This window comes from Macaca nemestrina, chromosome 12 (assembly GCF_043159975.1).
Source record: "Macaca nemestrina isolate mMacNem1 chromosome 12, mMacNem.hap1, whole genome shotgun sequence".
NCBI lineage: Eukaryota > Metazoa > Chordata > Mammalia > Primates > Cercopithecidae > Macaca > Macaca nemestrina.
This window is the reverse complement of record NC_092136.1, coordinates 440,151-466,994: the sequence shown is the minus strand read 5'-3', so window position 1 is coordinate 466,994 and position 26,844 is coordinate 440,151. Positions and strand designations below refer to the sequence as shown.

At 63.5% G+C, this 26,844-nt stretch overlaps 3 protein-coding genes across 3 annotated transcripts; 1 reads left to right on the top strand and 2 right to left on the bottom strand.

Moving 5' to 3' along the window:
* Positions 1 to 620: 620 nt before the first annotated feature.
* LOC105494135 (Ras association domain family member 7) lies at positions 621 to 5,723 on the bottom strand. Its single transcript, XM_071073995.1, is given in 8 exon segments — positions 621 to 1,079; positions 1,159 to 1,195; positions 1,198 to 1,240; positions 1,319 to 1,447; positions 1,856 to 2,553; positions 2,812 to 2,942; positions 4,190 to 4,289; positions 5,297 to 5,723. Coding segments are annotated over 8 exon segments (1,650 nt in total). The 3' UTR covers positions 621 to 994.
* Positions 5,724 to 5,728: 5 nt separating this feature from the next.
* LOC105494136 (lamin tail domain containing 2) lies at positions 5,729 to 10,017 on the top strand. The gene is given in 14 exon segments (XM_011762284.3): positions 5,729 to 5,888; positions 5,891 to 5,915; positions 6,012 to 6,164; positions 6,508 to 6,595; positions 6,715 to 6,870; positions 7,127 to 7,195; positions 7,280 to 7,368; positions 7,670 to 7,932; positions 8,180 to 8,276; positions 8,391 to 8,574; positions 8,651 to 8,770; positions 8,836 to 9,032; positions 9,262 to 9,460; positions 9,764 to 10,017. Coding segments are annotated over 14 exon segments (1,932 nt in total). The 3' UTR covers positions 9,896 to 10,017.
* Positions 9,941 to 26,668, bottom strand: LOC105494137 (leucine rich repeat containing 56). The gene is given in 18 exon segments (XM_071073996.1): positions 9,941 to 10,914; positions 12,125 to 12,258; positions 12,447 to 12,589; positions 12,712 to 12,776; positions 12,851 to 13,027; positions 13,390 to 13,462; positions 13,464 to 13,562; positions 14,409 to 14,420; positions 14,422 to 14,529; positions 14,531 to 14,611; positions 14,680 to 14,776; positions 18,082 to 18,142; positions 21,938 to 22,025; positions 22,680 to 22,870; positions 23,454 to 23,580; positions 23,825 to 23,971; positions 24,384 to 24,722; positions 25,647 to 26,668. Coding segments are annotated over 14 exon segments (1,629 nt in total). The 5' UTR covers positions 22,857 to 22,870; positions 23,454 to 23,580; positions 23,825 to 23,971; positions 24,384 to 24,722; positions 25,647 to 26,668; the 3' UTR covers positions 9,941 to 10,600.
* Between the last annotated feature and the right edge of the window lie 176 nt (positions 26,669 to 26,844).

Genomic DNA, 26,844 nt, shown 5'->3' with positions numbered 1-26,844 from the left:
CTGATCTCAGGTGATCCCCCCCCTTCAGCTTCCCAAAGTGCTGGCATTATAGGTATGGGCCACCGTGCCCGGCCCCTGCCCCAATTTCAAAGCTTCAAGCTCATAGCAGACATTTCACACCCACCTGGGGAGGAGGAGGGAGCCCCTGCCCACTAGTACCCATGCCCTCCCTGGGTTGGTGAAGTGGCCTGGGCCTGGCTGACCTGAGTCTGGGACCCGCCCCCACAAGTTCTCAGTAAACCTGACGGGCGGGTCTAGCTTGTCCTGGTGTCCTCAGTTCCTGCTGCTGGTGGGGCCCAGGCAACAGGATGACGGAAGTCAGGTGGGAGGGGGTGCAGACAAGCCCAGGACAGTCAGGCTGGGCTGAACCAGCAGGCCCACCAGGCTGGGGCCTCACAGGAGAGCCCCTGGGGTTAGGTGAGGCAGAGCAGGTGGAATGTGGAGCCCAGGAAGCCCCAGCCCTGGGCCCTACTGAGCACTGGTGCCTGAGGGACCCAATTCTCAGACACTCCAGCTGTGGCGTGCCCCAGGTGTCTCAAGGTACTGCTCAGTGGCACCCCGTGGAGGCTCAAGTTCAAGGCCTCAGACCCTGCCCGGCGCAGCTTCAGCACACCATCAAGCCGCTTCCGGCAGTTTATTGAGGTTTTCACGTTGGGGTAAGGGAAGTGGCACACACGTGCTTTTGCCGTGTACACACAGTGAAGGACCCCTCCCATAGGCAAGCACATGCTCACAGCTTGAGCACACTGTCCATGCATCTCCTGTCCCCAACAGGCAGTCGTGGCCTTGGGGGCCTGGCAGGTTCTGAGCTGGCTACGCCCCATGCTTTTCCAGGGTTCTGGCAGACCGGCAAGGACTAGGGCAGTCCCCCCCTGTACCCCAGCTCCTGAGGCCAAACCCAGGGCTTCCCACTGTGTGGGGGAGGAGCCATCTGTGACCACCAACTCTCCTTCTGTGGTCTGGGCAGGCTGGTCTCGAAGCCCTCACTAGGCTGTCACAGAGGCTGGGGTTGGGCTGCCAGAGGACACCACTCTGGGGCAGGAGCTGCTGCTACCTCCAGTTCTGCTTCATGGGGGCCACTGCGGGAGGACACAGGCTGAGGTGGCTGCAGCCACAGGAGGGCCCAGTGCCCCAGGGGGAGGTGGAGCACAGACATACCCTCGGGGCCTAGGCTGGGCACCAGCATGGGACTCGGGGGGGTGCCCAGGAGGGACTCCTCTCTGGCTGAAGGCAGAGGGCCCTGTGGGTTGGGAAGTCAGCTTGGAGTGGGGCTGGGCCAGGTCCTCACCTCCCAGCCTCCCCCAAGAACCACTCCGACCTGAGTGCCAGGAGGGCCCCTGTCAGGCCGTGGGGGCGGTGGCAGCGCAGCCCCGGTCTGCTGGATGAACTGTTGCAGGTTGCACTGACGGAGTTCCCGGTTCAGCTCCTCCAGCTCCTGAGCCTGAGCCTGGGGGCACATGGGACCCTCAGGAGGTATAGCCACAGGGCTCCATGCTCAGGCCCCAGAGGGAGTGCTCTCCTGAGTCGGACCCTGTGACCCCCATATCTGCCGGTATCAGGGGTGGGGGAGTGACAGGGGATCAGGTCCCCAGGCTCACCTGCCTCCCGAGTAGGACCCTGTGACCCCCATGTCTGCCTGTGTCAAGGATGGGGGAGTGACAGGGATCGGGTCCACAGGTTCACCTGCCTCCCCAGTCGGACCCTGTGACCCCTATATTTGCACGTATCAGGGGTGGGGGAGTGACAGGGGATCAGGTCCCCAGGCTCACCTGCCCCCCAAGTCAGACCCTGTGACCCCCGAATCTGCCGGTGTAAGGGGTGGGGAAGTGACAGAGGAACAGGTCCCCAGGCTCACCTGCAGGGCTCGCTCTGCAGCCTCCAGGGCCCGGCTCACCAGAGCCAGGCTGCCCTGCACCTCCGCACTCTGCCGCTCCTGAACAGCCAGGTCCTGGCGCAGGCGCTCAGTGGCAGATGCCATAGGTGAGGGGGGCCCAGGGGCCTCCGCTGCCAGCTGCAGCTCAGCCTCCAGGGCACGGGCCTGAGCATCCAGGGCCTGCAGCCGGGCGGCATGCTCAGCAGTGGCCGCACTTAGCGCCTGCAGGCGTGCCTGTCCCTCTCGCTCCCGGGCTTGCTCCCGACGCAGTTCCTGTTCCCAGAAGGCCTCATGGCCCAGCTCCTCAGCGTTCCTCTGCACCCTGAGCTCCAGGCCCCGCAGGTCTGTGCAGCAACCTGGTGTGGGTGTCACAGAGGCCGCAGGCCCAGGGTGTGAGAGGCTGGGGGCTGGCCCGGGGGTCAGTGTTTTGCGGGGCTCACAGCCCAGCGCTGCCCGTGGCTTTGCAGGGAGGCTGGCACGAATTGGGCAGCGTTCCGGGGGTGGACAGTTGTCTGAGGAGGGCCTCCCAGCCAGGCTGGGCCCTGTGCGCCTCAGGACAAACTGGACATCACTGGCGAGCTGTCCGCAGGTGGCCTGGGCGCCCACTGGACACTCCTCTGGCAGCAGCTGCCGCTCCTTCTCCCTAAGCCGCTGCACAAGCACAAAGCGGCCAGTCTGGCCTGGGGGGGAGAGGAGAAGATCAGCCTATGTCCCCCCGACTCTCTGTCCACCTGGCTTAAGGAATTGGGGAGGACCAAAAGGATCAGCAACCAGTCCCACTCTCCTCCGGGGGGTGCCACGGGGCTGGACCACTCTCCTCCGGGGGGGGGGGTGGCCACGGGGCTGGACCACTCTCCTTCCAGGGGACCATGGGGCCGGACCACCAGGTCCCACTTCAGCTCTACCTGCCCAGCCTGCCTAACCCCAAGAGGACTCACCTATTGCTTGGGCCAGTGCGATGACCACTTCCTGGCAGGTGGTCTGCTCCGAGACCCCACAGACCACACGCTGGATGCCATCCACCCACACCTTCAGCTCCATGGCCGCCAGCCCCAACAACATCCCTGTTCTGTGGGGAGGGTGCAGGCCACAGGGTCAGGACCTACCTACCCCTATCAAAGCCTGGTCCTCCTCTCTTCCTTCTCCTGGCCTGCCCTAGAAACGGCTGGGCTGCGACCCCTCCGCATGGGCCCAACCCTCCTGTGCCAGCCCCACCCGCCGGCCACACATTCCTAGGGTGGCGGCCCTCCGGAGCACGCATCCTCCCCCACTTCACCAGCCTACTCTTGCCACGCCCGCACTCCCGGAACAAGGAGAATCATTAACCAGATCCAGGATTTCCTGCCCGCCTCACCTGGCTCGGAGGGCACTGCCCCCTCCCCGGGCGGCGCGGAAGCGCCCGCACGCCAGGCCCCGCGGCCGCCGCCATGGGAACGCCCCACCCGGACCTGCTCAGGCCGCAGAGGCGCTCGGGGTCGCGACCAAGACCTCGACCCTGCAGATCGAGCGGACTCCGGGTCTGAGCAGCCCCAGCCAGCGCGGGGAGCCCCGCCGCTGCCGCCCAATCGCTGCACTCGCCCCGAAGGTCCCGGTCCCCGCGGCAGGCAGGGATGCCCGCGCCGCGACCCCAGCCTGGCGGGAGCCAGGGCGTCCCCGCTCCGCAGGGAGGGCGCAGGTGCGGCACCGCCCCCGCCCTCCGTCCCGGCATCGCGGAAAACTCTCCCCAGTTGGAGTCGGCGCCCTGCTGGCTAGAGGAGCGCCCCGCACTCGAGAGGCCCCGGGACCCCGCGCGGCTCACCTGGGCGCTCGCCAGCCTCTGTACCCGCTCAGGCGCCGCCGCAACCTGCCGCCCCCAGCGCCGCGCCGCGCCCCGGACCCGCGCCCCCATTGGCCCGCGGCCCGCACGCCCCGCCCCCAGCGCCTCTATTGGCTGCTCAGCGCGGGTGTTCCGCCCCCTCCCCCGCGCCCATTGGCTGTCTCTGTCACGCCCCTCCCCGACCCATTGGCCTGCCGCAGCGCCCCGCCCCCAGAGACTCCAGGTGTGGGCGGGTCGGAGGGAGGGGCCGAGCCGCGGTCCCCGCCCCCACCTCCACCCGGCTAACAACGCGGAAACGCGGCGGCTGCTACCCGCGGGCGGCGCGTCGAGACAGCTGTCCGACCCTGCTCCTGGGCCGACTTCGTCAGCAGCCTTCTAGTGTGTGGCGGGTTCCCGCCCAGGGAGGGTCTCTGGCCTGGGATCCCGCAACCCCCGCCTGCGTTGAGGGGCAGAGGGGCCAGCCCCTCCCCTCGCTTCCCGGGCCAGCCTTTGGAGCCTACCGCAGCGGCAGTAGCCTGGACGCGCAGGGGTCGCGGGGTCGCAGGATCACCAGTCGCGGCAAGGGAGGTAGAACTCTGCGGAGCTGGCGGGCGCCGAGCCCTGGTGCGGGAGGTGCCCGCTCAGGGGAAGGCCCGGACTCTGGCTGAGGCTCTTCTCCTACACCTTCCTGCCGCTTTTGGACCCAGTGCTAGGCCTTACGCACAGTGAAGCTGGCTGGAAGCCGCTCCTCCACCCCCTACCCTACTGTCCCGCCCAGGGCCCCGCAGCCTCGCGGTCATTGATTGCCATTGTGGAGCATTGATTGCCAGTTCCGCCCAGCTCAGAACGAGTTATGGGCGTGGAGGGGTCTCCTGCCCGGCTGTCTCCTGTGCTCCGCTAGGGAGCCCTTACATAGTCGAAAGTTGCAGAGGTGAAGAGTGAATGAGTGAGGGCGAGGTGGAGGGTGAAGGCTGGAATGCTTGGGTCTTGTGGGTCAGGTCTGGGACCTCGTTTTTGTCCTGGAGCAGAGGGAATACGTGCCATGGTAATGAGAATGCCCACAGGGTCCCCTGAGGGTAGCCCAGAGTGTGTGGAGATGGCTGGGAAAGGTGAGGCTTCAGTTTGGGGGTTCAGGTAGGTGAGGGCCTGTCACTGAGGTCAAAGGAGCTGTGGGCTGGGCCTGGTGGTGGAGTCAGGTGCCTGTAGTCTCAGCAATTCAAGAGATGGAAGTGGGAAGATCACTTAAGCCCAGGAATTCGAGGTTACCGTGAGCTGTGATCACACCAAGGCACCTCAGCCTGGGCACCAGAGCAAGACCCTGTCTCTAAAAAATTAATTATTAATTTAAAAAGAGGCTGTGGGCAGGGGCATACTATTCCCAGTTAGCGTTCAGCACAGTCCCCAGCTTGTCACTGTTACCTGTCTGCTTCCCCCACACACCCATGGCTATGCTGGGCTGGCCCACAGGCAGCAGTGCCCCCATATTTATCCCGCAGGTGCTGCCAGGCTAAGTAGGGGATGCTGGGGCCTCCCTCAGGGTGCTGGCCACTAAGTGGTCCCCCCGCTAAGCTGAGCAGTGGCTCAGCCTCTCACACCTCCAAGCTGGGCTGGCCCAGCCCAGAACTCACCCAGGGGCCTGGTCTGGGGTCTCCCTGGAGGCTCCTGGTAACAAACAGCCCCTCCCTTTCTGGGTGCTGGTGTCCATGGCAACGGTATAGAACCCTTCCCCTCCAGGCCTGCTTGGAGGTCTGGCCTCAGGTGAGTGCTGGGGGTAGAGCCCTGAACTGGGGGTACAAGAGAGAGAAAGAGGGACACCACATCACAGGCAAAGGGCCAGCACCTGGGTGGCAGGGGGACATACCAGGGACATGTCAGGTGGTGACCTGCTGCCCCATCCTGGTCAGAAACACACGAGTGTGGACATCCACATGTGAGTCTCTTCAGAGAGCGACGCTCTGTGAGCAGTGGTGCCGCCTGGGCTGCTCCAACCTGTGTGGCCACACGAGGCACACATAGCCAGCTTGGGACCCCCACCCCTCCGCTCCTGAAGAACATTGAGAATGGCCCCCAAGTCTGGCCAGGGGGTTGAAGAAGCCGAGGAAGAGGCTCTCCTGTCCCCCACAGAGCGAGAGTCTGTCAGTGGTCACCTGGGACCTCCAGCAGGTGCACCTGCAGCCCCCGAGACCCCCACATGCCTGCCAGACACCACGCCCCACCCCACACGGCGGCCTGCTCTGCTGACCTGCAGTAAGGAGGGGAGGGAGGAGTGGTGAGCCTCCTGGGCCAGGTGGCCAGGGGCCCAGCCTGAGTAAGCAGCAGGGGCTGCTGTTGCTGCTGCTGCAGGTTGGCTCTTGAGTCCCTGGACCCTCGCACACTGCGGCTGCTGTGGAAGCAGCGAGAACTGGAGATCCAGGCCTTGCGGTGGGCCGTCCAGAATGGCAAGGACACCCGGCTCTGCCACATCCTGGAGGAAGTGGCAGGGATTTCACCCAAGAGGTCTGCAGCACAGTCCCCAACCAACCCAACCCTGCCCTGTCCTCGCCCAGACTCCTGGTTTCTGTCTGACCCCAATCCCAACCACTGAGTCAGATCCTTACCCTCATCCTCACCCACGCTGACCCTCCACCCTGATCCTAAGTTAACACGCTATAGCCTCAACCCTAACCCTGCGCATGTGGATGGGTGCTAGACCCCTGCCCAGACCAGCCAGAGGCTGGCCGGCCCCAGTGGGGCTGTACTGTGTGCCCTTGGGGCCGAGGTGGCAGTGGAGCCCCTGACCTGACATTAGGAACCCCCTGCCTGAGCGGGGTGAGGGCTGCTGAGGTCGCCCCTCCTCCAGGAGCTCCCACAGTCAGGAGAAGTTCCTGCAGAACCAGGTCCAGAAGCTGACCCTGGAGTTGAAGGAACAGAAAGAGCGAGCCCAGTGGGTGAGGCGGGGGCACAGGGAGTGGGCAGGGTCCTGGTGTTGGGGAGCCAGGCTGCGGCTGGCCCGGGGGCCTTCTGCGGAAGACCCCCCCCCCACCACCCACGGGCCCTCCCGGAGCAGGAGAAGGAGCACCTGGAGGAGCGGCTGTTGCAGACCACCCGCACGCTGCAGGAGGTGGAGGCCGAGCTGCAGAACTTACAGAAGTCCTGCCTCCTGCAGCTGGCCCACTCCTCGTGGGTGGGCCGCATGCTACGATCCCAGACTGGCAGTGTGGAGGTGAGCCCGTCCCCCCAAGCCCTCCTGCCCCAGGCTGCCCTCCCCGGCCCTCCCCCTCTCATCGGGTGCCTCTGCTGGGGTGCCCTGGCCTGCCTGGAAGCCTGCCCTGCTCAGGCTGCCTCTGGAACTCTGGGCTCCAGCAGGGAGGAATCAGGAGGCCTCAAAGCACAGGTGAGGTCAAAGAGAAGAGGTGCTGTAGGGGAGGGGTACCCTTCACCCCAGCCCCTGCCCACTGGCCTCTGGTCCCCTCTTGCAGGTGGTGACGGCAGAGACTCTGATGGACCCAAGTGACCTCTCTGAAAACATTCAGGCCCCCACTGGGGAGGTGAGCTGGGCCTCCCACGTGTGTGGTCTGGGACCTGGAGCCCTGCGGGAGGGGAGGACCACGTGCCTGTTGCTTCCTGGCCAGGGCTTTCGGCTGGAGGACGTGGACTGGAACAGCATTGCCCACCGGTACCCCAACCTCTTCATCAGCCTGGAGCCCAACTCAAAGCAAAAGTAACTGCACAGAGCAGGGACTCCCCAGGGGCCAGAAGGGAGGGCTCACCTTGGCAAGTGAAGACCCAGAACACTAAAGGACCCCTTAGTGTCCCTGGATAAGTCCCTTCAACCTTCCAGTGCTCAGTTCTCTGACCTGTAGGATGCGTTAGGGTTGAGGGACCGTCACTGTCCTGCCATGATCTGGGCCTGGGTCCTGGGAGGCAAGAGGGGCTCCCTGCTGCACTGTCTTGTGGGGCTGGATGGGGGCAGGGCTGGGGTCTGGAGCTGGAGTGGCCATCAAGCAGAGTGTGGTCCACAGGCAGCCCCGGCCCTGGCCACAGCTGGACACAGGGAGCTCGGAGTCCTCTGGAAAGCACTCTGAGCGGCATCACAAGACCGTGGAGTGGGGCTGCCTGCCCTGTCTGAACACCAGCAGCTCAGGGGGCGCTGACTCCGACTCCAGCAGCTGCCGGCCGGGCCTGCCTTCCCTCGTGCAGGTGGTAGGGCACCCACCCCGGGACCACCGCGCTTCCTCCAAGCAGGCGCTGGTGCAGGCCAGGAGCTCCAGCAGGGACCTGGAAGGTGCAGTGGGGCAGGTCTCCCCCGGTACCCTTCAGCCATCCTTTGCCCCCTCAGAGCTGTGATATCACCCAGAGCCCTAAAGGAGGTCCTCCAGCCCCCAAGGTCCAACCACCTTTCCTGCCCCATCTGACCCTGGCCCTGCTCCCCGCGCCCCCAGGTGCTGCAGGCCTGTTCTGGCCTCACAGGGAACGTCCCTGTGAGGCACTCCATTCCAGGGTCCCCTCCCCAAAAGCGCTGCTCTCTCTAGATCTGCAGAAAATCCACTCACCCAGGCACGGCGAGCCACTCCTGGCGCCCCAACCCTGCAGAGACCCTGACCATTGGAGCCCGGAACACCTGCAGAGGTAAGGGGCGAGTGACCCAGGCCTCCCGCGCCGGGCTGAAGCTGGTTTCCCGGCGGGGCGCGCAGCTGTGCGGGTGGACCGGCCGCATCTCCTCAGAGCGCCCTCTCGTCCCAGCCCGACAGGCCTGAAGATCGTGGCCGTGAGCTGCCGGGAGAAGTTCGTCCGCATCTTCAACCCGTCGCAGGAGAGCACGGCCGACCTGAGCGGCATGGTGCTGAAGCAGCTGGTGCGCGGCTTGCCGGAGCGCCTGTACCGCTTCCCGCCGGGCACGCTGCTGGCCCCGCGGCACCACATCACGGTGCGCCCCGGCCCGGGAGCCCGGCCCCGACGGCCCAGCCCGGCCGCCCCTCACCCGCCGCTCCGCGCCCTTCCAGGTCTGGGGCGAGGGGACCCGCAGCGCCAAGAAGCCGCCGCGCGCGTCCTCGGGCCGGGAGCCCGTCCCCCTCCTCTCCAGCCGCGGCTGCGCGACGCTGCTCCTGAGCCCCAAGGGCGAGGTCTGTGCGGGCCCCCGGGGGGGCGGCCGGGGCTGGGGTGTGGGGGTGACCGACGCGCCCCGCAGGTCCTCAGTGAGCACCAGATCCCACGCCGCGAGACTCCGGCCCCGAGGGTCTTCGACGACGGCACCGACTTGTCCATCGACCGCTTCCCGCTCCCTGAAGTCGGGCCCGGCGCTGACACCTGCAAGCCGCAGCGCCCACCTCGACCCCTGCGCAAAGGCCGGGTGCGGGAGCCCCGGGTCAGTCGCCGGAGACCAAGGTGGGGACCGCGGGTCCCCGGGATCTGGCCTCCCTCCCCAGGCCCCGCCCCAGAGAAACGGTGCCTCGAATCCCCGCGCTAGGACGGCCCCCAACTTCCCCAGGCCTCGCCCCGGCCACCCCCTAGTCCTCCAGGACGCCCCGCGGCCCCTGCTCAGCCCCAGGCACGGAGCCCTCTAGGGCCGCCTCTCCCGGGCCGGCCGCCACCCTCACGACCCTCCCCCCACCAGGACGCGGGGCCTGCTGCCCCCAATGAGCTCGGGGAAACTCTTCCACGCGCGGGAGGGGCCCGCGCGGCCCGAGAACCCCGAGATCCCCGTGCCGCAGCACCTGCCCACCATCCCGGGTGACCCCACCCTGCCGTCGCCTCCCGCAGAGGCCGGGCTGGGGCTGGAGAACTGTCGGCTCCGGAAGGAGCACCAAGTTCGGGTGAGAGCGCGCGGTGCGGGTGCGCTCCCCCCCGTCCCTCCCCCTCGTCCCCTCCCCTGTCCCTCCCCTCGTCCCCTCCCCTGTCCCTCCCCTCGTCCCCTCCCCTCCGCTCTCCTCCCCTCTCCTTTTCTCCCTCCCTGCCCTTCCCCCTCCCGTCCTCCCCTCCCCTCCCGTCCCTCCCCTCCCCTCCCGTCCCTCCCCTCCCCTCCCGTCCCTCCCCTCCCCTCCCTCCCCTCCCCTCCCCTCCCCTCCCCTCCCGTCCCCGCCCCGCCCCGCGCGCCCCTCAGCCCCCGCGCCCCGCAGGTGTGCCGGAAGAGCGTGGACCGGAGCTGCCCCCTGGTGGCCCTGTCGGTGCAGAGCACGGCGGAGAGCAGATTCGGCTTCCGCTTCCTCAGCTGCCTGCCGGTCACCGCGGACACCTGCCGCGGCGCCTAGGAGCGGAGGAGCGGGCCGGGACCGCGAGGGAGGGCGCGGGCGGGCTCGGGGGCTGGGCGGGCTGTGTCCGCAGCATCATTTATTGAACCAACGTGGCCTACAAAGTAAACCGCATTTCTGTACACCTGAGAGTTGAAAATGTTGCGCTTGGGTTCGGGGCGTCCTGCGCCAAGAGGAGGGAACGGGCCGCCCTATCGCGGCGCGGGAGTCCTATAGATCCCAGGAGACGGGAGGCCTGGGCCGCACCCCCGGCGGCCTCGGGGCGAGCAGCTGGAACCCTGGGCCACAGCGGCCTAGGAGGTGGCTCTTACCCTGGGGCCAGCAAGGGGGTGGCGGACTGGACTCGCAGCTCCAGCCCCTGCCCCTCGGCCACGCCCAACTGTAGCAGGAGAGGCCTCTGACAGGCCTGCCGGTGACCAGTCCCCCCACCTCCGTGCCCGAGGGAAAGCCTGGCCCTAAGGAAGGGCTGGGGAACGGGACCCTCCCTCCCCAGGCCAAACCCAGTTGTGGGCCTAAACGGTTCCAGCCTCTGCTGCCTTCCTGGCGGGTTCCAGTCCCCCACTCCCCTCCACCAAGAGGGTCCTCCCCAGGGCCAGGCACTCCTTCCACCCCCCAACACGCCCGCCCAGATGGTCTGTGCTCCGTGACCACATATGTGGGCAGGTCGTGGCCCCAGCACAGGCGAGCTTGGCAGTGGGGGCTACACTAAGTGGGGACGGGGCTGGGGTGAGAGAGTTCAGCTGCCCTGGGAGGTCTGGCTGCTGCATCTGGTGCTGGCTTTGGGCCAGGATGTCCCTGGGCTCGAGGGCTCAGGCCCGAGGCCACCTCCAGGGCTCTCAGGACAGGCACCGCAGCTACCCCATCATCCAGGCCAGGCCCCCAGCTGCCCAGGGCTCGGAGCCGACGCCCCCTGGACTGCAGGTCTGTCGACCACCGTGGGGAGCTGCTGCCAGAATCTCGTGGCCTTGGGTGCTTGGGAGGGGAAGGCACCAGGTGCTGGCTGGAGGTCCTGGAGGGCTCTAGAAAGCAAGCAGAGTGACAGCACATCAGAAAGGCTGTCAGGGAAGGGAGTCACCCGGTGGGGAGGCCACAGCCCACCCATGGCCCTGCAGCCCCAAGGCAGTGGTCCAGGCTGGGGGTCCACAGGCGGCAGCACCCCTGCACCCCACTTTCTGTGTTCCCAGCCCTGTGACCCCTGACTCGCTTGGGCGGGCCCACCTCTGGGACAGACAAGGAGGCTGCAAGGCCTGGCTCTGACCCTGGGTCATCTGTGTCCTGTCCCTGACAAGGAGACCACAAGGCCTGGCTCTGACCCTGGGTCATCTGTGTCCTGACCCTGAGAGTCTGCTCACTGGCTGACTGCCTCGGACCAGTTCCCAGGCCTCTGGTCCCCCAGCACCCGCCTCCACTGGAGCCCTAGCATGCCTTTGTCCTGACCCTTCCTCGAGGCCACTGCAGCTCCCCTTCCTCCTGACTGCCCTGCCTGCCCTCCCTCCACCCCTGCAGCTCCTGGCCACTAAGTAACCAGCTATTGACCCCTCTGCCCCTCCACAGACACCCACCACCATATGGAAGGGCAGAGGCTTGGCCTGCTCTGTTCCCTGCCCATCCCAGCCCCCTTGACCAGGTTCCTGCACAGAGGAGGGTCAGCTGCCCACTGTGGGGTCGCCCCTGCTCACAGTGCTGCCCGCCCAGCCTGCCTGCCCGCTGAGGGAGGGTCCTCTCTGCCTTGCAGCTGTGGTCACACTGAAGCTGGTGTCCTTCGGAAAGGGCACTGCATGGCTTAATTCTGTGTCCCCGAGTACACGTGCCATCTTTGGGGTGAAGCAGCAGCACCCTCCCTGCCTTGGTCTTCTGGTGGGCACATGCCTGTGCCCCGGAAAACTGCCCCTGGCCATGGTACCCTGGGGTGGCTCCTTCTTTCTGTCCAGTCCCCACTGGACTCTGTTCATATCCCCTTTTGTGGAACCCCTCTTTCGTCCAGCCCGGGTGTCCCACAAGGTCACAGGGCTTGGACCATGGCTTGGGAGAGGGAGAACTTGGGTTGGGACTCCCTCAGTCATGAGCCCCCCAACCCCAGAAGGGGGCCCCCCTGTCACAGTCCCTATCAGAGCCCGGCTGAGGAAGTAGGGCCAGGCTGACATGTCCAATCTGGGGTAAGGGCCCCCTGCAGAGGTGGGGTATTGGGTCACTCCCAGGCACTGGGGAGCAGGCGGGCAGGCTCAGTACCTGAGGCCAGGCTCGGGGGGCTGGGGGGAGTCTTGGGTTCTGCCTGGTGCACTTGCTCTTCAGGGACCCTCCGTGGGCCCCAGGGGGCTACAGCCCCTTCCTGTTGGGACTCCTGGTGCCTATAGGGGAGGGGGCTAGGGTGGGGAGAGGAGGAGGAGCTCCAGCTTTGTCCCTTCTTGGAGTTGATCCCAAGTACATGTGAGGCTCAGGGATGATCCATGAGCCTTGGGACCAGTGATGACTCAGCCAAGGTAGATCACCCCAGCCCTGATCCCCCCATGGGACAGGACACACACAGTGGTAGAGCTGGGGGGACACCCACCGCACGCCAAGTTCCCTCCAGGCCCTAAGCCCAGCCAAGGCCAGGAAGTCAGAGCTGTCTGCAGGGTCAGGCTCTGGGGAGGAAGTGCTGGCGGCCAGATCTCCTGGCCTGTGCTGGGGCAGCTGCTCCGCGGGCTCCCTGGCCTGGGGAGGAAAAGGGACTGGTCTGGGGATTCTGGCCCTGGAATGGCAGCAGGGCAGGGCACTGTCAGGGCCAGAACCCTGGACACTGGTTCCCCTGGGGGGCTGGTTCCTGTGGGGTATACCTGGCACTGGTACCTACGCTCCCGCAGGCCCTTGGTGGGGTTCCCACACAGGACTTGGCCAGCACCTGCAAGAGACAGCACGGCTGGGCCTGGTTCGGGGCCAAGGGGCTGCAAGGTCAGCTGTGGGGCAAGTAGTTACCATGGGTGAGGCTGCTGGTGTTATCTTCTGGGGCCAGGTCCTCAGAAAGCAGGCCTTCAGGCAGGGGGCCCCCATGGACCAGCAGGGAGAAGGGCCAGGGCCTGGAGGCCCGGGGCTGTGTCTCAGGCAGGTACAGCTCGGGGTCGAGTCTCCGGATGGGGGCTCCATGGGGACAGTCTGCCCGAGGTTCAGAAGCAGAGGTCACCAAGGCTCAGGCCAGCTGGTCAGCCCGGGAGCGCCCCCCAGACTCTGTCCACAGACCAGGGGGCCCGATTCCCACGCTGCATGGCCTGAGGCTGGTCTCTGACGCCGCAGCCTTCTAGAGAGGCCCTCATCTTCAGACCCTTCTCTCCCTCTGCGGGCTGCTCAGAGACAGTGTCCTGGCCTGGGCCGGGGTGTGCCTAGCTCTGGGGACCAGGGGTCAAGGCTGGGGAAGGACATGAGATGTGGCTGTCCGTCTCTGAGAGGCCTGGGGTGGGGGCCTCTTCCTGGGGGGAGCTGGGGCTCAGCAGCGGGTCCTCCGGGCGCAGCTGTCGTACCCAGCCAGGGGAGGCCATTGCCCTTCTTGATGGCCTCCTTCACCGAAAGCCAGTCTTGGCTCAGCCTCGGGGGGGGCCGGTGGGCCTGTGTGTGCAGCTGGCACTTCGTCCAGGACCTGCAGCTGGGGGATGAGCTTCCTCACCTCTGCCCTGTAGTTGTAGCCCCTGGGCACCTGCAGGGGGGAGGGCGAGGGAGCACAGGTCTGGGTCCAGTGGTTCCTCAGGCCGGCTCTTTCCCTGGCTCCCTTTCCCAGACCCACCATGGGGCAGGGCAGGGGCCCCGAGGTGGTGATGCTGCCCTACCCTGCTGAGGTGGGCTTGGGTCACTGTCAGACCCCAGGGACTTCAGGGACTGGGCTCTCACCCGCTCAGGATACAGGACCCCACTCTCCAGACCCAAGGCCGCGTCCAGGGATGCCCTCTGGCCCATGGAGCTGCCCTCAGCTCAGGGCTCTGGCCCACGGAGCAGCAGCCACTGGGCACTGGTAGATATTGACCCCAGCATGTGGCAGCACCAAGCAGCAGCTAATGAGGCTAGCACTGTGAGCTCAGGGCAAACGTGGCCTGTGCTGGGTTAGGCTACCCCGGGGCCTGCACGCACAGGTGTGCCAGCTCTGAGCAGGGCATACACAGCTCCGAGATACTGCACAGGGTGGTCTGTGAGGCCTGTGGGGCTGGAGGTGGCTCTGGACAGGGCGTACACAGGTGTGTGTGCACAGCCGTGTACACGTGATTCTTTGTGTTTCCACGTGGCTTATGTGTGGACCTCACAGTGCATGCGTGGGTTAAGGAACATCGCGTGTGGGCAGGTGACCCTATGGGATCTGGCAGAGCTGGCCCAGGAGGATGTCCTGGAAGCCGTCAGACTTCCGGTGACAGAGGAGATGAACTCAGGGTGAGCAGGCCACAGAGTGTGGGTGGGCACAGAAGTCCCTGGCCAGAGCGGAGGCCCCGGGGCTGGAGCCACAGGGAGCCTCCCCTGGCCATGCACATGCCGGTCGGGTGCCCGGGACACGCACCTTGTTGGTGGGGGCCGGGGGCCGGCTGTAGGCACACCAGGTTGCCCTCCAGGGTAAGCGTGGTCAGGCGTGGGCACAGCTGCAAGTAGCGTACCTGCCCCAGGTCCTCCACGCTGTTGCCCCTCCAGGTCCAGCACCTCTAATTGCTCCAGCAGGCACAGTGGGCTCAGGTCCGAGATGTTGTTGTAGGAGGCGTAGAGTTCCTGGACAGCGCGGGGCTCTGAGCCAGGGCCCAGCCCAGCCCTCCCCAGCCCAGGGTGCCCAGACTCACCTTAAGTGCTGGCAAAGAGGCAATGCCATCCAGGTCAGTGAGGCCACAGCGAGCCAGCCACAGCACCCGCAGGTGGCCCAGAGACGTGCCCAGGTCCCTGAGGAAGGCAGGGTTTGGTGGGTGACACGGTGCCTAGCCCTCTGCCCAGCCACCACCTGCCTTTGGCTGCCTCCAGGGGTAGGCGCAGGTGTGACCGCCTGTGGTGGCCTCTAGGCTGAGGAAGGGGCTCTCTGCCTTGGCCTCCTGGCTCTGGTGTGGGTACAATGTCCCCCACTTTCTCCAAGCCCCGGAACCGGGGCCTGGGAAGCTGCTCTCATGGCGGGTGGCTCAGCTTCTTCTATGGCAGGCTGCAGGCATCACACTTCTCTAATTGTTCCCTCAATAGCGTTTGGGGCACTCGAATTCGGAGTAAGGGTCTGGAATGCTGCCTGGGAGCCTGAGCCCCTGGACACTGATGGCTGACCCCGTGCTGAACTGGCAGGTTTGGTGGGGACCAGCTGCTGGAGGTGGCGGTGGGTCAGGGGCGGCTTGACGTGTGCAGGGACACGTTGCTTCCTGCCAGGCCCGCCCTGTCCCCACTGTAGCCACACTGACTACACCATGCACTGTCCCCAGGGACCCTGCACCTGCCCCTCTCGGCTAGGAGGCCGTCCCTTCAACGCCGCCATGCCGTCTCCACACCTCTCCTTAGGAAAGGGCCACCTGAGCTCTCAGGCTTTCCCCGAGCAGTCACAGATTCCTCCAGGGTTGGGTGACTTCTTCGGAAATCTTTCTCTCCAGCTCACAGCACCCGTAGGCTGCGTCTCACCTGGGCTTCATTCCGCCCATTGCGTTTTCAGCTTCCTTCTGTGGCCCCCCCAGGTGCATTCCAGTGGTCCGTCCTTCGGCGCTGCGGAGTCAGTGTCTGTCCTCAGCCTACTGCCTTCAACGGCTTTTCCACTCAGCTCTTAATTGGCTGGGATTTGTGTCTAGCGATTCTTCAAGGGGCGGCTAATGGAAACCCCTTGATCTCTGACTCACTCACAGACGTCTGCTGGCTGTGCGCTTATGCAGCCATTAGGCTGGGTGTCGGATTCTCAGTTCACGCCGCTTCCCAGGAGACTGCGAAAGCTTTTGTTCCAGTGTCCACTGTGGTGACAGCTGAGGAGCACTTTGCTTTTTCTGACCTTAAAAAAACCACTTGAGGCTGGGTGCGGTGGCTCACGCCTGTAGTCCAGCACTTCGGAGGCTGAGGCGGGTGGATCACGAGGTCAGGAGATCGAGACCAGCCTGGTTAACACAGTGAAACCCGTCTCTACTAAAATACAAAAACATTAGCCAGGTCTGGTGGCAGGTGCCCGTAGTCGCAGCCACTCGGGAGGCTGAGGCAGGAGAATCGCTTGAACCCGGGAGGTGGAGCTTGCAGTGAGCCGAGATCATGCCACTGCACTCCAGCCTGGGCGACAGAGCGAGACTCCGTCTGGGAAAAAAACAAAAAACTTGAGGCTGGGCACAGTGGTTCATGCCTGTAATTCCGGCACTTCAGGAGGCTGAGGTGGGAGGAGCACTTGAGCCCAGGAGGTCGAGGCTGTCGTAAGCCATGGTCACACCACTGCACTCCAGCCTGGGCGACAGAGAGAGACCCTGTCTCAAAGAAAAAAGACAGCTTGATCTCTTTTCCTGGCTGCTCGAAATTTTTACCTTTGTCTTCAAGCCGGTAACTTTATTAGGATGTGTTTCAGTGCAACGATTGTTTGTTTTTCCTTTCAGTGTTTTATTTCTGACAAGTTCCTTTGAATTTTTTTTTTTTTTTTGAGGCGGAGTCTCGCTCTGTCGCCCAGGCTGGAGTGCAGTGGCGCGATCTCGGCTCACTGCAAGCTCCGCCTCCTGGGTTCCCGCCGTTCTCCTGCCTCAGCCTCCCGAGTAGCTGGGACTACAGGCGCCCACCACCACGCCCGGCTAAGTTTTTGTATTTTTAGTGGAGACGGGGTTTCATTGTGTTAGCCAGGATGGTCTCGATCTCCTGACCTCGTGATCCGCCCGTCTCGGCCTCCAAAGTGCTGGGATTACAGGCTTGAGCCACCGCGCCCGGCCAAATTTTTTTTTTTTTTTTTTTTTAGATAGAGTCTCACTCTGTCGCCCAGGCTGGAGTGCAGTGGCGCGATCTTGGCTCACTGCAGCATCTGCCTCCCGGGTTCAAGCGATTCTCCTGCCTCAGCCTCCCGAGTAGCTGGGATTACAGGCATGCGCCACCATGCACAGCTAATTTTGTATTTTAGTAGAGATGGGATTTCTCCATGTTGGCCAGGCTGGTCTCGAACTACTGACCTCAGGTGATCTGCCCACCTCAGCCTCCCAAAGTTCTGGATTACAGGCGTGAGACACCGCGCCCAGCCCATTTTGATATTTGTTTCTCATCTGGAAATAACGAGATGTGGCCCTTGGAGCCCAGTTCACACAGCTGGAGAATGTTCTAGAATTCTCCCTGGAATTCCCCTGCCTTATGCTGCTGGGAACAGGCTACATAAAACCAGCAGCATTTTCACAAAACCCACTTTGCCCAAACCCCCAGAATAAAGTTGGATGTTCCTTCAGCCTCGTTCTTTCCCTTCCAATGACATGAGAGCTGCCGAGGTCTTCAGCTCCGAATGCTGTGAGTTGCTGCGGGGCACGGAGCTTCCGGTACTTCTCTTGGGGGGCCGATCCGGGTTCTGTGCACAGGTTCTGGCTGGAGCTTCTCCTGGCGGCTGCCATCTGGTCTGGGTTCTATGCGCAGGTTCTGGCTGGTGGTTGCTGTTCTTGCCCAGACCCCAAGCTGGTGGCCGCATGGTGCAGCCAAAGTCCTGGGCTGCCATGAGCGGTGCGGGGGCCTGGCCCCCAGTCCTTGGTTGGCTTTGGGTGTTCACCAGGGACACCTCACAGTGGGGGCTCTGGGCCCAGCTCAGGGGCACCTTCGGGGAGTTTGCCACACGACCTGGCATGACTGCCCTGACCCTGGCCCCAGCTCTGAGTGAGGTGATACCTGCCGCAGGGGGCTCCCACCCATTGTAGACACAAGAGATCCATGTGCAGGGGTCACGTGGCAAGGGGGGGTGCATCTGGGCTGAGCCAGAGGCTGCAGGGCATAGGCAGGACCCCTGGAAGTCAGGCTGGCCCAGGACCTCATCCTTTCAACAAAGACCGTCTCAGAGACCCCCTCACACCTGCCTGAATGTCCCAGGCTCCCCCCAACTGCCCATCCACCCCTCCACAGGGTCACTCACAGTCAGGCAGCCAGCAGGATGGAGTTCTCTAGACCCCTGGGTCCCTTGTCCCAGCCCAAGTCCGTCTACTCCCACCAAGTTCTCCCGCCATCCCTGCAGGGCCTGCCCCATGGGACACCCCTCATGGCACGGCCCCAGCCCACCCCACCCAGGCGCTCACCTGAGGGAGCCCAGGTGGCTGCCGTTCAGCTTCAACTGGTCCAGGATGGGCAGGTGCACTCCTGTAGGGCCGCAGGAGGAGGAGGTTGGCTGGGCCCCTCACCCCTGCCCACGTCTGCACCCTCCTTCACCCCGAGGCATCAGCCCCCCTGGCCCCTCATTGCTAGTGGGCCAGCCTCACAAGCCGCTCCCCACACCACAGGAGGGGTTGTGTGGCACCCAGGAGCTTCTCCAGGGCTGTGGGCTCCTCTGGCCACCAAAGGGCTCTGCTGATTCTATGGGGCCTGGTAGAGGGTCTGGCCCAGCGGCCCTGAGCCCCCAAAGCTTCATAGCTCTGTGGCCCCCATCTGTAGACAGCCTGAACGCAGCACAGCATGGAGGGGTGTCCACACAGCAGGGAAGCTCAGACCATTGTCCCTGGACTGCACGAGGCCACTGAGCTCCAAGAGTTGGCTCAGAAAACTGGGGCCAGGCTGGCGTGGCTGGGTGGTGCTCCCTTGACTCAATGTCTGGGCCCCACCCCCGAGCTGCCTCCACACCCCTCCCCTGGCATCTCGGACCATCATGCACAGCCGCACACACAGCACAGGACCAGACCATGACACGTCCCCACCCCAGGAAAAGGCTCTGCGTTCGGAGTCTTTTGTAGGATGGGGCATGCCCCTGTGAGGCAGACAGAATCCCTGCATCGTGAGAAGGGGTGCAGAGTGGCCAGGCACGGTGGCTCACGCCTGTAATCCCAGCACTTTGGGAGGCCAAGGCAGGCGGATCACGAGGTCAGGAGATTGAGACTATCCTGGCTAACACGGTGAAACCCCGTTTCTACTAAAAATACAAAAAATCAGCCAAGGCCGGGCGCGGTGGCTCAAGCCTGTAATCCCAGCACTTTGGGAGGCCGAGACGGGTGGATCACGAGGTCAGGAGATCGAGACTATCCTGGCTAACACGGTGAAACCCCGTCTCTACTAAAAAATACAAAAAACTAGCCGGGCGAGGTGGCGGGCGCCTGTAGTCCCAGCTACTCGGGAGGCTGAGGCAGGAGAATGGCGTGAACCCGGGAGGCGGAGCTTGCAGTGAGCTGAGATCCGGCCACTGCACTCCAGTCTGGGCAACAGAGCGAGACTCCGTCTCAAAAAAAAAAAAAAAATCAGCCAGGCGTGGTGGCGGGCGCCTGTAGTCCCAGGTACTCGGGAGGCTGAGGCAGGAGAATGGCGTGAACCCAGGAGGCGGAGCTTGCAGTGAGCTGAGATTGCACCACTGCACTCCAGCCTGGGTGACAGAGTGAGACTCCATCTCAAAAAAAATAAAATAAAATAAAAGAAGGGGTGCAGAGTGTGTGGGCACAGGCGCTTTAAGACTGTGCCCGTGGGCAGGGCTCGAGTGAGTGCAGACGGCCGCGGGGCGGCCACACACAGTGGCCAGGGACCTCACCGGCCATTGCAAAACAGAAAACAAGACCAACGGAGATGGGCCTGTTTCACCTCAGTCGGTTGGAGAAATGCAGACAACCAGTGATCCTGGGTGGGAAGACCCTTCCCTGCTCTAAAGGTCACCGTGGGGCCGGGCGCGGTGGCTCATGCCTGGAATCCCAGCACTTTGGGAGGCCGAGGTGGGTGGATCACGAGGTCAGGAGTTCAAAACCAGCCTGGCCAACATGGTGAAACCTCGTCTCTACTAAAAATACAAAAATTACCCAGGCGTGGTGGCTCATGCCTGTAATCCCAGCTACTCAAGAGGCTGAGGCAAGAGAATTGCTTGAATCCAAGAGGCGGAGGTTGCAGTGAGCCAAGATCGTGCCATTGCACTCCAGCCTGGGCAACAAGAGAGAGACTCTGTCTTAAAAAAAAAACAAAAATGGCCGGGCGCGGTGGCTCAAGCCTGTAATCCCAGCACTTTGGGAGGCCGAGACGGGCGGATCACGAGGTCAGGAGATCGAGACCATCCTGGCTAACACGGTGAAACCCCGTCTCTACTAAAAATACAAAAAAACTAGCCGGGCGAGCTGGCGGGCGCCTGGAGTCCCAGCTACTCGGGAGGCTGAGGCAGGAGAATGGCGTGAACCCGGGAGGCGGAGCTTGCAGTGAGCTGAGATCCAGCCACTGCACCCCAGCCTGGGCGACAGAGTGAGACTCCGTCTCAAAAAAAAACAACAAAAAAAAAAACCCAGAAAAACAGGCCAGGCGCGGTGGCCCATCCCTATAATCCCAGCACTTTGGGAGGCTGAGTTGGGTGGATCACTTGAGGTCAGGAGTTTGAGACCATCTTGGCCAACGTGGTGAAACCCCGTCTCTACTAAAAATACACAAATTAGCTGGGCGTGGTGGTGCACACCTGTAATTCCAGCTACTCGGGAGGCTGAGGTAGGAAAACGGAACCTGGGAGGCAGAGGTTGCAGGGAGCTGAGATCGCGCCGCTGCACTCCAGCCTGTTGGGACTGAGATCGCGCCGCTGCCCTCCAGCCTGTTGGGACTGAGATCGCGCCGCTGCCCTCCAGCCTGTTGGGACAGCTGGTGACGTTTGGACGCGGTCGTCAGCACGGCTGAGATTCACATACAGGTGTAATTCCTGACTTTGGCCATTGTACTGCATTTGAGAGAACGTCCTTCCTCTCAGGAAACACACACTGGAGTGTCAGTAGATAAAGGGGCGCTGCATGTGCAACTCTCAACTAGTTCAGGAAAAAGAACAGCGGCCTGATGTGCTGTGCACACACGGGAGCGAGCAGGGGCGAGCAGCACCGTGAACACGGCGAAGGAGAAGGAACCTGGCGGGGGTGGGGAGGGAGTGGTTTTCTTTTTCTTTTTTTTTTTGCGACAGGGTCTTGCTCTGTCGCCCAGTCTGGAGTGCAGCGGTGCAATCTCAGCTCGCTGTAGCTTGACCTCCCCGCCTTCTGAGTAGCTGTGACTACAGGTGCCACCATGCCTGTCTAATTTTTTATTTTTAGAGACAGGGGTCTTGCTATGTTGCCCAGGCTGATCTCAAACTCCTGGGCTCAAGTGATCCGTCTGCCTTGGCCTCCCACGGTGCTGGGATCACAGGCGTGGCCCCTGTGCCTGGCTGAGATTATTTCAAGATGAGTTTCAGGAGACGCCATGTGGCACTCGGCACCATTTTGTCCTCTGCTCCTCTGTGATGCTGGCGTGGGTGTGTGGAGTGTATGCTGGGGGTACTGGTGTGGGTATGTGGAGTACTGAGCGTGCTGGGGGTACTGGCATGGGTGTGTGCAGTACTGAGCATGCTGGGGGTACCGGCATGGGTATGTGGAGTACTGAGCATGCTGGGGGTACTGGTGTGGGTGTGTGGAGTACTGAGCGTGCTGGGGGTACTGGTGTGGGTGTCTGGAGTACTGAGCATGCTGGGGTACTGGCATGGGTGTGTGGGGTACTGAGCATGCTGGGGGTACTGGCATGGGTGTGTGGGGTACTGAACATGCTGGGGGTACTGCGTGGGTGTGTGGAGTACTGAGCATGCTGGGGTACTGGCATGGGTGTGTGGGGTACTGAGCATGCTAGGGGTACTGCATGGGTGTGCGGAGTACTGAGCATGCTGGGGTACTGGCATGGGTGTGTGGGGTACTGAGCGTGCTGGGGTACTGGCATGGGTGTGTGGGGTACTGAGCGTGCTAGGGTACTGGCATGGGTGTGTGGGGTACTGAGCGTGCTGGGGGTACTGGCGTGGTGTGCGGGGTCCTAAGTGCATTGCCCTCTGCCTGTACCTGACACAGACCTCAGGTCAGAGATCAACCCTAAGGAAGTCGATAGGCGGCCCGAGAGGTGAGGACAGCTTTGTCATAACCAGGAAATGTGCGTTGTTTACGGAGAGGCCTGGCCATGGCTGTGGGGTGGGATGAGGCTCACCAAAGTTCCCCAGGCTGCCCTCACGGGTGTCCACACACATCTCCAGCGCCCTCACCAGCCGAAGGTCATCCACCCGGGCCAGGGCCTGCTGTAGAAACCAACCGGGACTCAGTGCTGATCCTGGCTCTCCCCACTAGTTCCATCCTTGCTTCTGGCTGCAGGACTCTGGGGTTCCCGCTGGAGTGGGCACCGACCTTTCCCTGCCTTGGCCATGTTGGCCCTGGTCTGGGTGGTGGGATGGAAATGGACGTGACATGAGCAGAGCTTGGGCTGCACTTGGCTGGAGGGCCACTGCCAGAGAAGGACCTGCCTTGGGGGCTGCCCATCTCCAAAGAGACTCCCAGGGCAGACACACCACATCCGGCACCCAGAGCCCGGACCGCGCCTGGCCCTGCCCTGAGCTTTGAGCCGTCTGGTCTCCTGCTTGAGTGAAGGACCAACCCCCTCTTTGGTTGGAGAATAATGGACGCTCAGCCCCTACTTGTGGGTTCTGGCCCAAATGCCTGGGGACATCTGTGTCACCGAGCACCTGGTGTTGCTGGTGTTTTGGGGTCTGGTAGGGGTCCCAAAGGCAGAGTGGGCGGAGTGGACCCAGCTGCAGGGGCCAGGCTGAGGCCAACCATCAGCAGGCAAGACCAGCAAGAGGGGGACAGAGGGCAGGCTGGATCATCAGCAGAAAGGAGCCCTGGGATGTCACCCCACGCAGGCCTCTGTGGCCACAGCCCCCAGCACCCACACTCACCAGTCGGGCAGGGGACAGGTACTCTTCCACCAGCTGCTCTCCAAGGCTGTCCCTCTGGCTGCCAGGGCCCTTGCTCTGTGGGCAGGGGTTGTGCAGGCCTTGCCAGCTCAGCTCCCGCACCCGGAAGCTGGAGGTGCTCGGCCGAGGCCCACGGGATCTGTCCCAGCCTGGGTCCATTCACATGTAACCTGCTGACAGAGGCAGAGCGCAAAGCTCCAAGCTGTTGCTCCTCCTCCTCTGTAGCCTGGCTGAGACCCTGACACAGCCCTCAACCCCCTGCCCCCGCCAACACACACAGCAAGCCCTTGGCACCCACCCCCACCCTGAGCCTAGAGAAGGCTCCTAGCTTGGCTGGGCCTCATGGAGCCCTAGTCTGCTTAGTTTCAGCCTGGAGGGCCTCACGTTCCCCTCCCCCAGCCTTGGCTCGACCCCCTCTGCTCCGTAGGACGCCCTCCCTATGTTTCTGCCCATCCTCAGGGTCCATGCAGGGAGTGCTGGCTCCAGGCCTCCCCACCTGAGGACCATGAGGGCTGTGAGCCTGATGGTGCCAGGCCAGCTGCCTGTGGCTATGGGGCTCCCGGGGCTGCCTCAATCTGTGGGCTATGGGTCCTTCTCCACCTGATGGTCTCTGAGCCTGGGGTCCAGGATCAGGTCCCAGGCCTTCCCCTACCCCACCCCTGTGCCAGCCAAACCCCTTCTCCTGCAGGCAGCTGCTTTCTTCTGCTGTGGGTCAAACATCCAGGCAAGGAGGTGGCATGTGCCCTCAGGCAGTACCTGCAAGAGGCAGGGTGGCTTCCTGGCCAGGTTACTGTGCCCAGGGGAACCTGGAATGGGCCGGGCTGAGGTCACAGCACCCAGAGGTGAGCAGGTCAGCCCAGGACCTGACCATCCACGGGGCCAGCTGGCGAGGAGGAAGACAGAGTCAGGTGTGTGACCGATGCTAGGGTATCTCTGGGTTCCCCAACACGATGCCTGCTGCTATTCCAAATCCCACTTCCCTCCTTCTCCACAGGGGTCCTCTCTTGCACCCCGTTCTTCCTGAGCCCCTCTCCAGGCCTCTGAGGCTGCTGGCCCAGTGTGTCCCTCTCCTGTACCCCGTTCTTTCTAAGCCCACTGTATCCATCGACCACCTGCACCAGGCTTACCTAGTGTTGCCCCTTAAAGATGCAGACGTCTGGCAGGGCGCAGTGGTTCACGCCTGTAATCCCAGCACTCTGGGAAGCTGAGGCGGGCAGATCACGAGGTCAGGAGATGGAGACCATCCTGGCTAACACGGTGAAACCCCGACTGTACTAAAAATACAAAAAATTAGCGGGGCGTGGTGGCAGGTGCCTGTAGTCCCAGCTACTTGGGAGACTGAGGCAGGAGAATGGCGGGAACCCGGGAGGCAGAGCTTGCCGTGAGCCGAGATCCGGCCACTGCACTCCAGCCTGGGCGACAGAGCGAGACTCTGTCTCAAAAAAAAAAAAAAAAAAAAAGCAGACATCTGCCTCGGCCGCAGACCCTGGAATCACGAGCTCCAGGGGTGCAGTGAGAAATGTGCTTGGAGCATCCAGCATCCTCCTCCCTGACCACCTTCCTCTGTTCCGTCTGGACCTGGACTGACTCCTTGACAGCACTCCTCACCCAGCCTCTCCCCACCCAGCCTTCCCAGATTTATCTTCCTGATGAGACAAATTCTCTTTGGAGCCCTGTGTGTCTTACTATGTGTTCGGTTGAGGGCCTGCCTCGCCCCAGCGCTGTGGGCTGCACGTGGCCTGCACGTGGCCTGGGTGCTCCTCTGCTATCCACAGCCGCAGGAGACGACGCTCAAATATTTGTGGAAGGAATCCGTGAACAGGCAGATGCACATGTAGCCACTTAGAACTTTCTGGCCGTGGCTTTCATCTGTTGACCACATATGGACACTGAAGATGTATCCTCTCCATCCTGTCTACAGCTGCCCCTGCGCCAGGCGAGTTGGCCGGGCCGTTGACAGAGGTGGTGGGCGGGAGTGTTGGAGCAGGGCCGCGGCTCAGGCTCCGGGTGCCTCAGTGGCCTGGTCTGGAAGGTGACCATGCACCAAGAATCAAAGAAGATAAGCTCAAAATAGAGTCTCATGGAGTTTCCAGCCAGAATCTCCCCCACTGCCTGCCTTTCTCCAGATGGTGGAAGGCCCCAGGCCTCACAGCAGGACCCCACCACTGCGTTCCCCCAAAGACTCTGGCCACCTCCATCCCAGGCCTGCCAGTCTTGAGCCTCATGGAGTGCGTGAGCTGGCCGGGTCATGCGCAGCCCCAGGACATCTATGGGTGGCACTAAGGGCTGAGTCAGCCACCCTTGTCTCCTCTGTGCCCAAGAGCCCGAGTATCAGGCTGGTCTGAGCCCCAAGGCCTAGGGGTGCAAGGACCAGGGGTTGGAGGCTGTGGAGTCCCAAGCCCCCACTGGACTCCCACCTCAGACACTGCTCCTGGTGTTCTCGCCCAGGCCTGAACCCATCCGCACACTTCGCAGTCCTGCTCCTACCCTGTGTCCCCTCTGCGAGTCCCCATGCTCCCCAAATTGGAAACTGGAGGAATTCTGTCTCCACACCCCAGCTAGTGCCATTCCCTGGTGGGTAGCTCATCACCTCTGGTCCCCTGCAGCCCTTGCCCCTTCACCATGGACGCTGGGAGGGCAGAGCCCGCTCCCCTGCTGAGCCCCACCCTGGAACTCCAAGCACCCTGGGTCCTTGCCTCTGCATCTCCCTCAGGGGCAAGGCTTGGGGCCCCTCCTGCCTCCTGACAGGGAGCCCCTTCAGTGCAGGGCCAGGGGGTGGTGGAGGCAAGGGTCCCCAGGGGACCAGATCTGACGTGCGGGGCCTTCACTGGGTCCCCGTTGGCTGTGCTGCTTAGTCCCCGCGCCCTCGCCTCGGCGCAGGCTCCCTCCTGCCACCAGGCATACGGCGAGGCCTGTGGCTCCCACCCCAAGGGTGTGCTCGGCTCTCACCTGAGGGCTCAGCCCAGGTGTCCGGCCCTGGCAGCTCGGCCCTGGGCGCCCTCCGCCGCCAGGCGCTGTCTCCTACTCCAGGCTGTTCTTCCGGCTGCGGGGTTGCGGCCTGGGTCCCATGGCAACGTGGGCGGGTCCTCATTTGAATACGCAAATATTTATAAGCCGCAGGAGGCTCGGGTTCTGAGGGGCTGAGCCACGCCCCTTAGCAACGGTCGCTAGGGCGGGGCCACGTGAGTTGGCACTTGGGTGGGCGATCCCGGGGGAGGTGACGCGCCACCAAGTCGGGTGGGCGCAGGCGCGTCAGGTGCCAGCTCCCTGCGGCTCCGTGCCCGGGCCGTCGCGGTGCACGTGTCGCGTTTCCTCGCGATCCCGGCGCTTCCCACGCGGGGCCGGCAAGGGCGGTCTCTGCTGGAGGCTCCCGCCCACCTTTCCCACGTGGAAGGGTTGCCCCTGGGGTCGAGGCCTGACGCCCAGACCTTCGATTGGAAGTGAGGCCGACAGCAAAAGGAAGCACCGGGGCAAGCGCCCCGGAGGACCAGGAAACACAGACCGGATGCCGAAGCGCGCCCGAGTGCCCGGCCCGTGGGACACGCCGCCGCCCGCCGTTCAGTCGCCGCCTCTCACCTGCGTTCATGCGCGTCCGCCCCGAGCCGGGCTCTGACTGCGACCGCGCGGTGGATGGACGGCAGGCGGGACCCCCGGGACCGCACGTGGGTGGAGCCCCGGGTCAGCGGCGACCGGCGCAGGAGGGCGTGGCTGCGGGGCGGGCACTGGGTTGGGCAGAGGCAGGGTTTGCCTGACCGTAAAACGCCTTTTTTTCTTTTAAACGCCTTTTTTTTGAGACGAAGTTGCGCTCTGTCACCCAGGCCGGAGTGCAGTGGCGCGATCTCGGCTCACCGCAACATTCGCCACCCGGGTTCCAGCGATTCTCCTGCCTCAGCCTCCTGAGTAGTTGGGCCTACAGGCTCGCGCCACTGCAGCCGACTAGTTTTTTGCATTTTTTAGTAGAGACGAGATTTCATCATGTTGGCCAGGCCGGTCTTGAACTCCTGACCTCAAGTAATCCACCCGCCTAGGCCTCCCAAAGTGCTGGGATTATAGGCGTGAGCCACCGCGGCCGGCCCCTTTTGCTTTTTTTTTTTTTTTTTTTTTTTTTAGACGGAGTCTCGCTCTGCCACCCAGGCTGGAGTGCAGT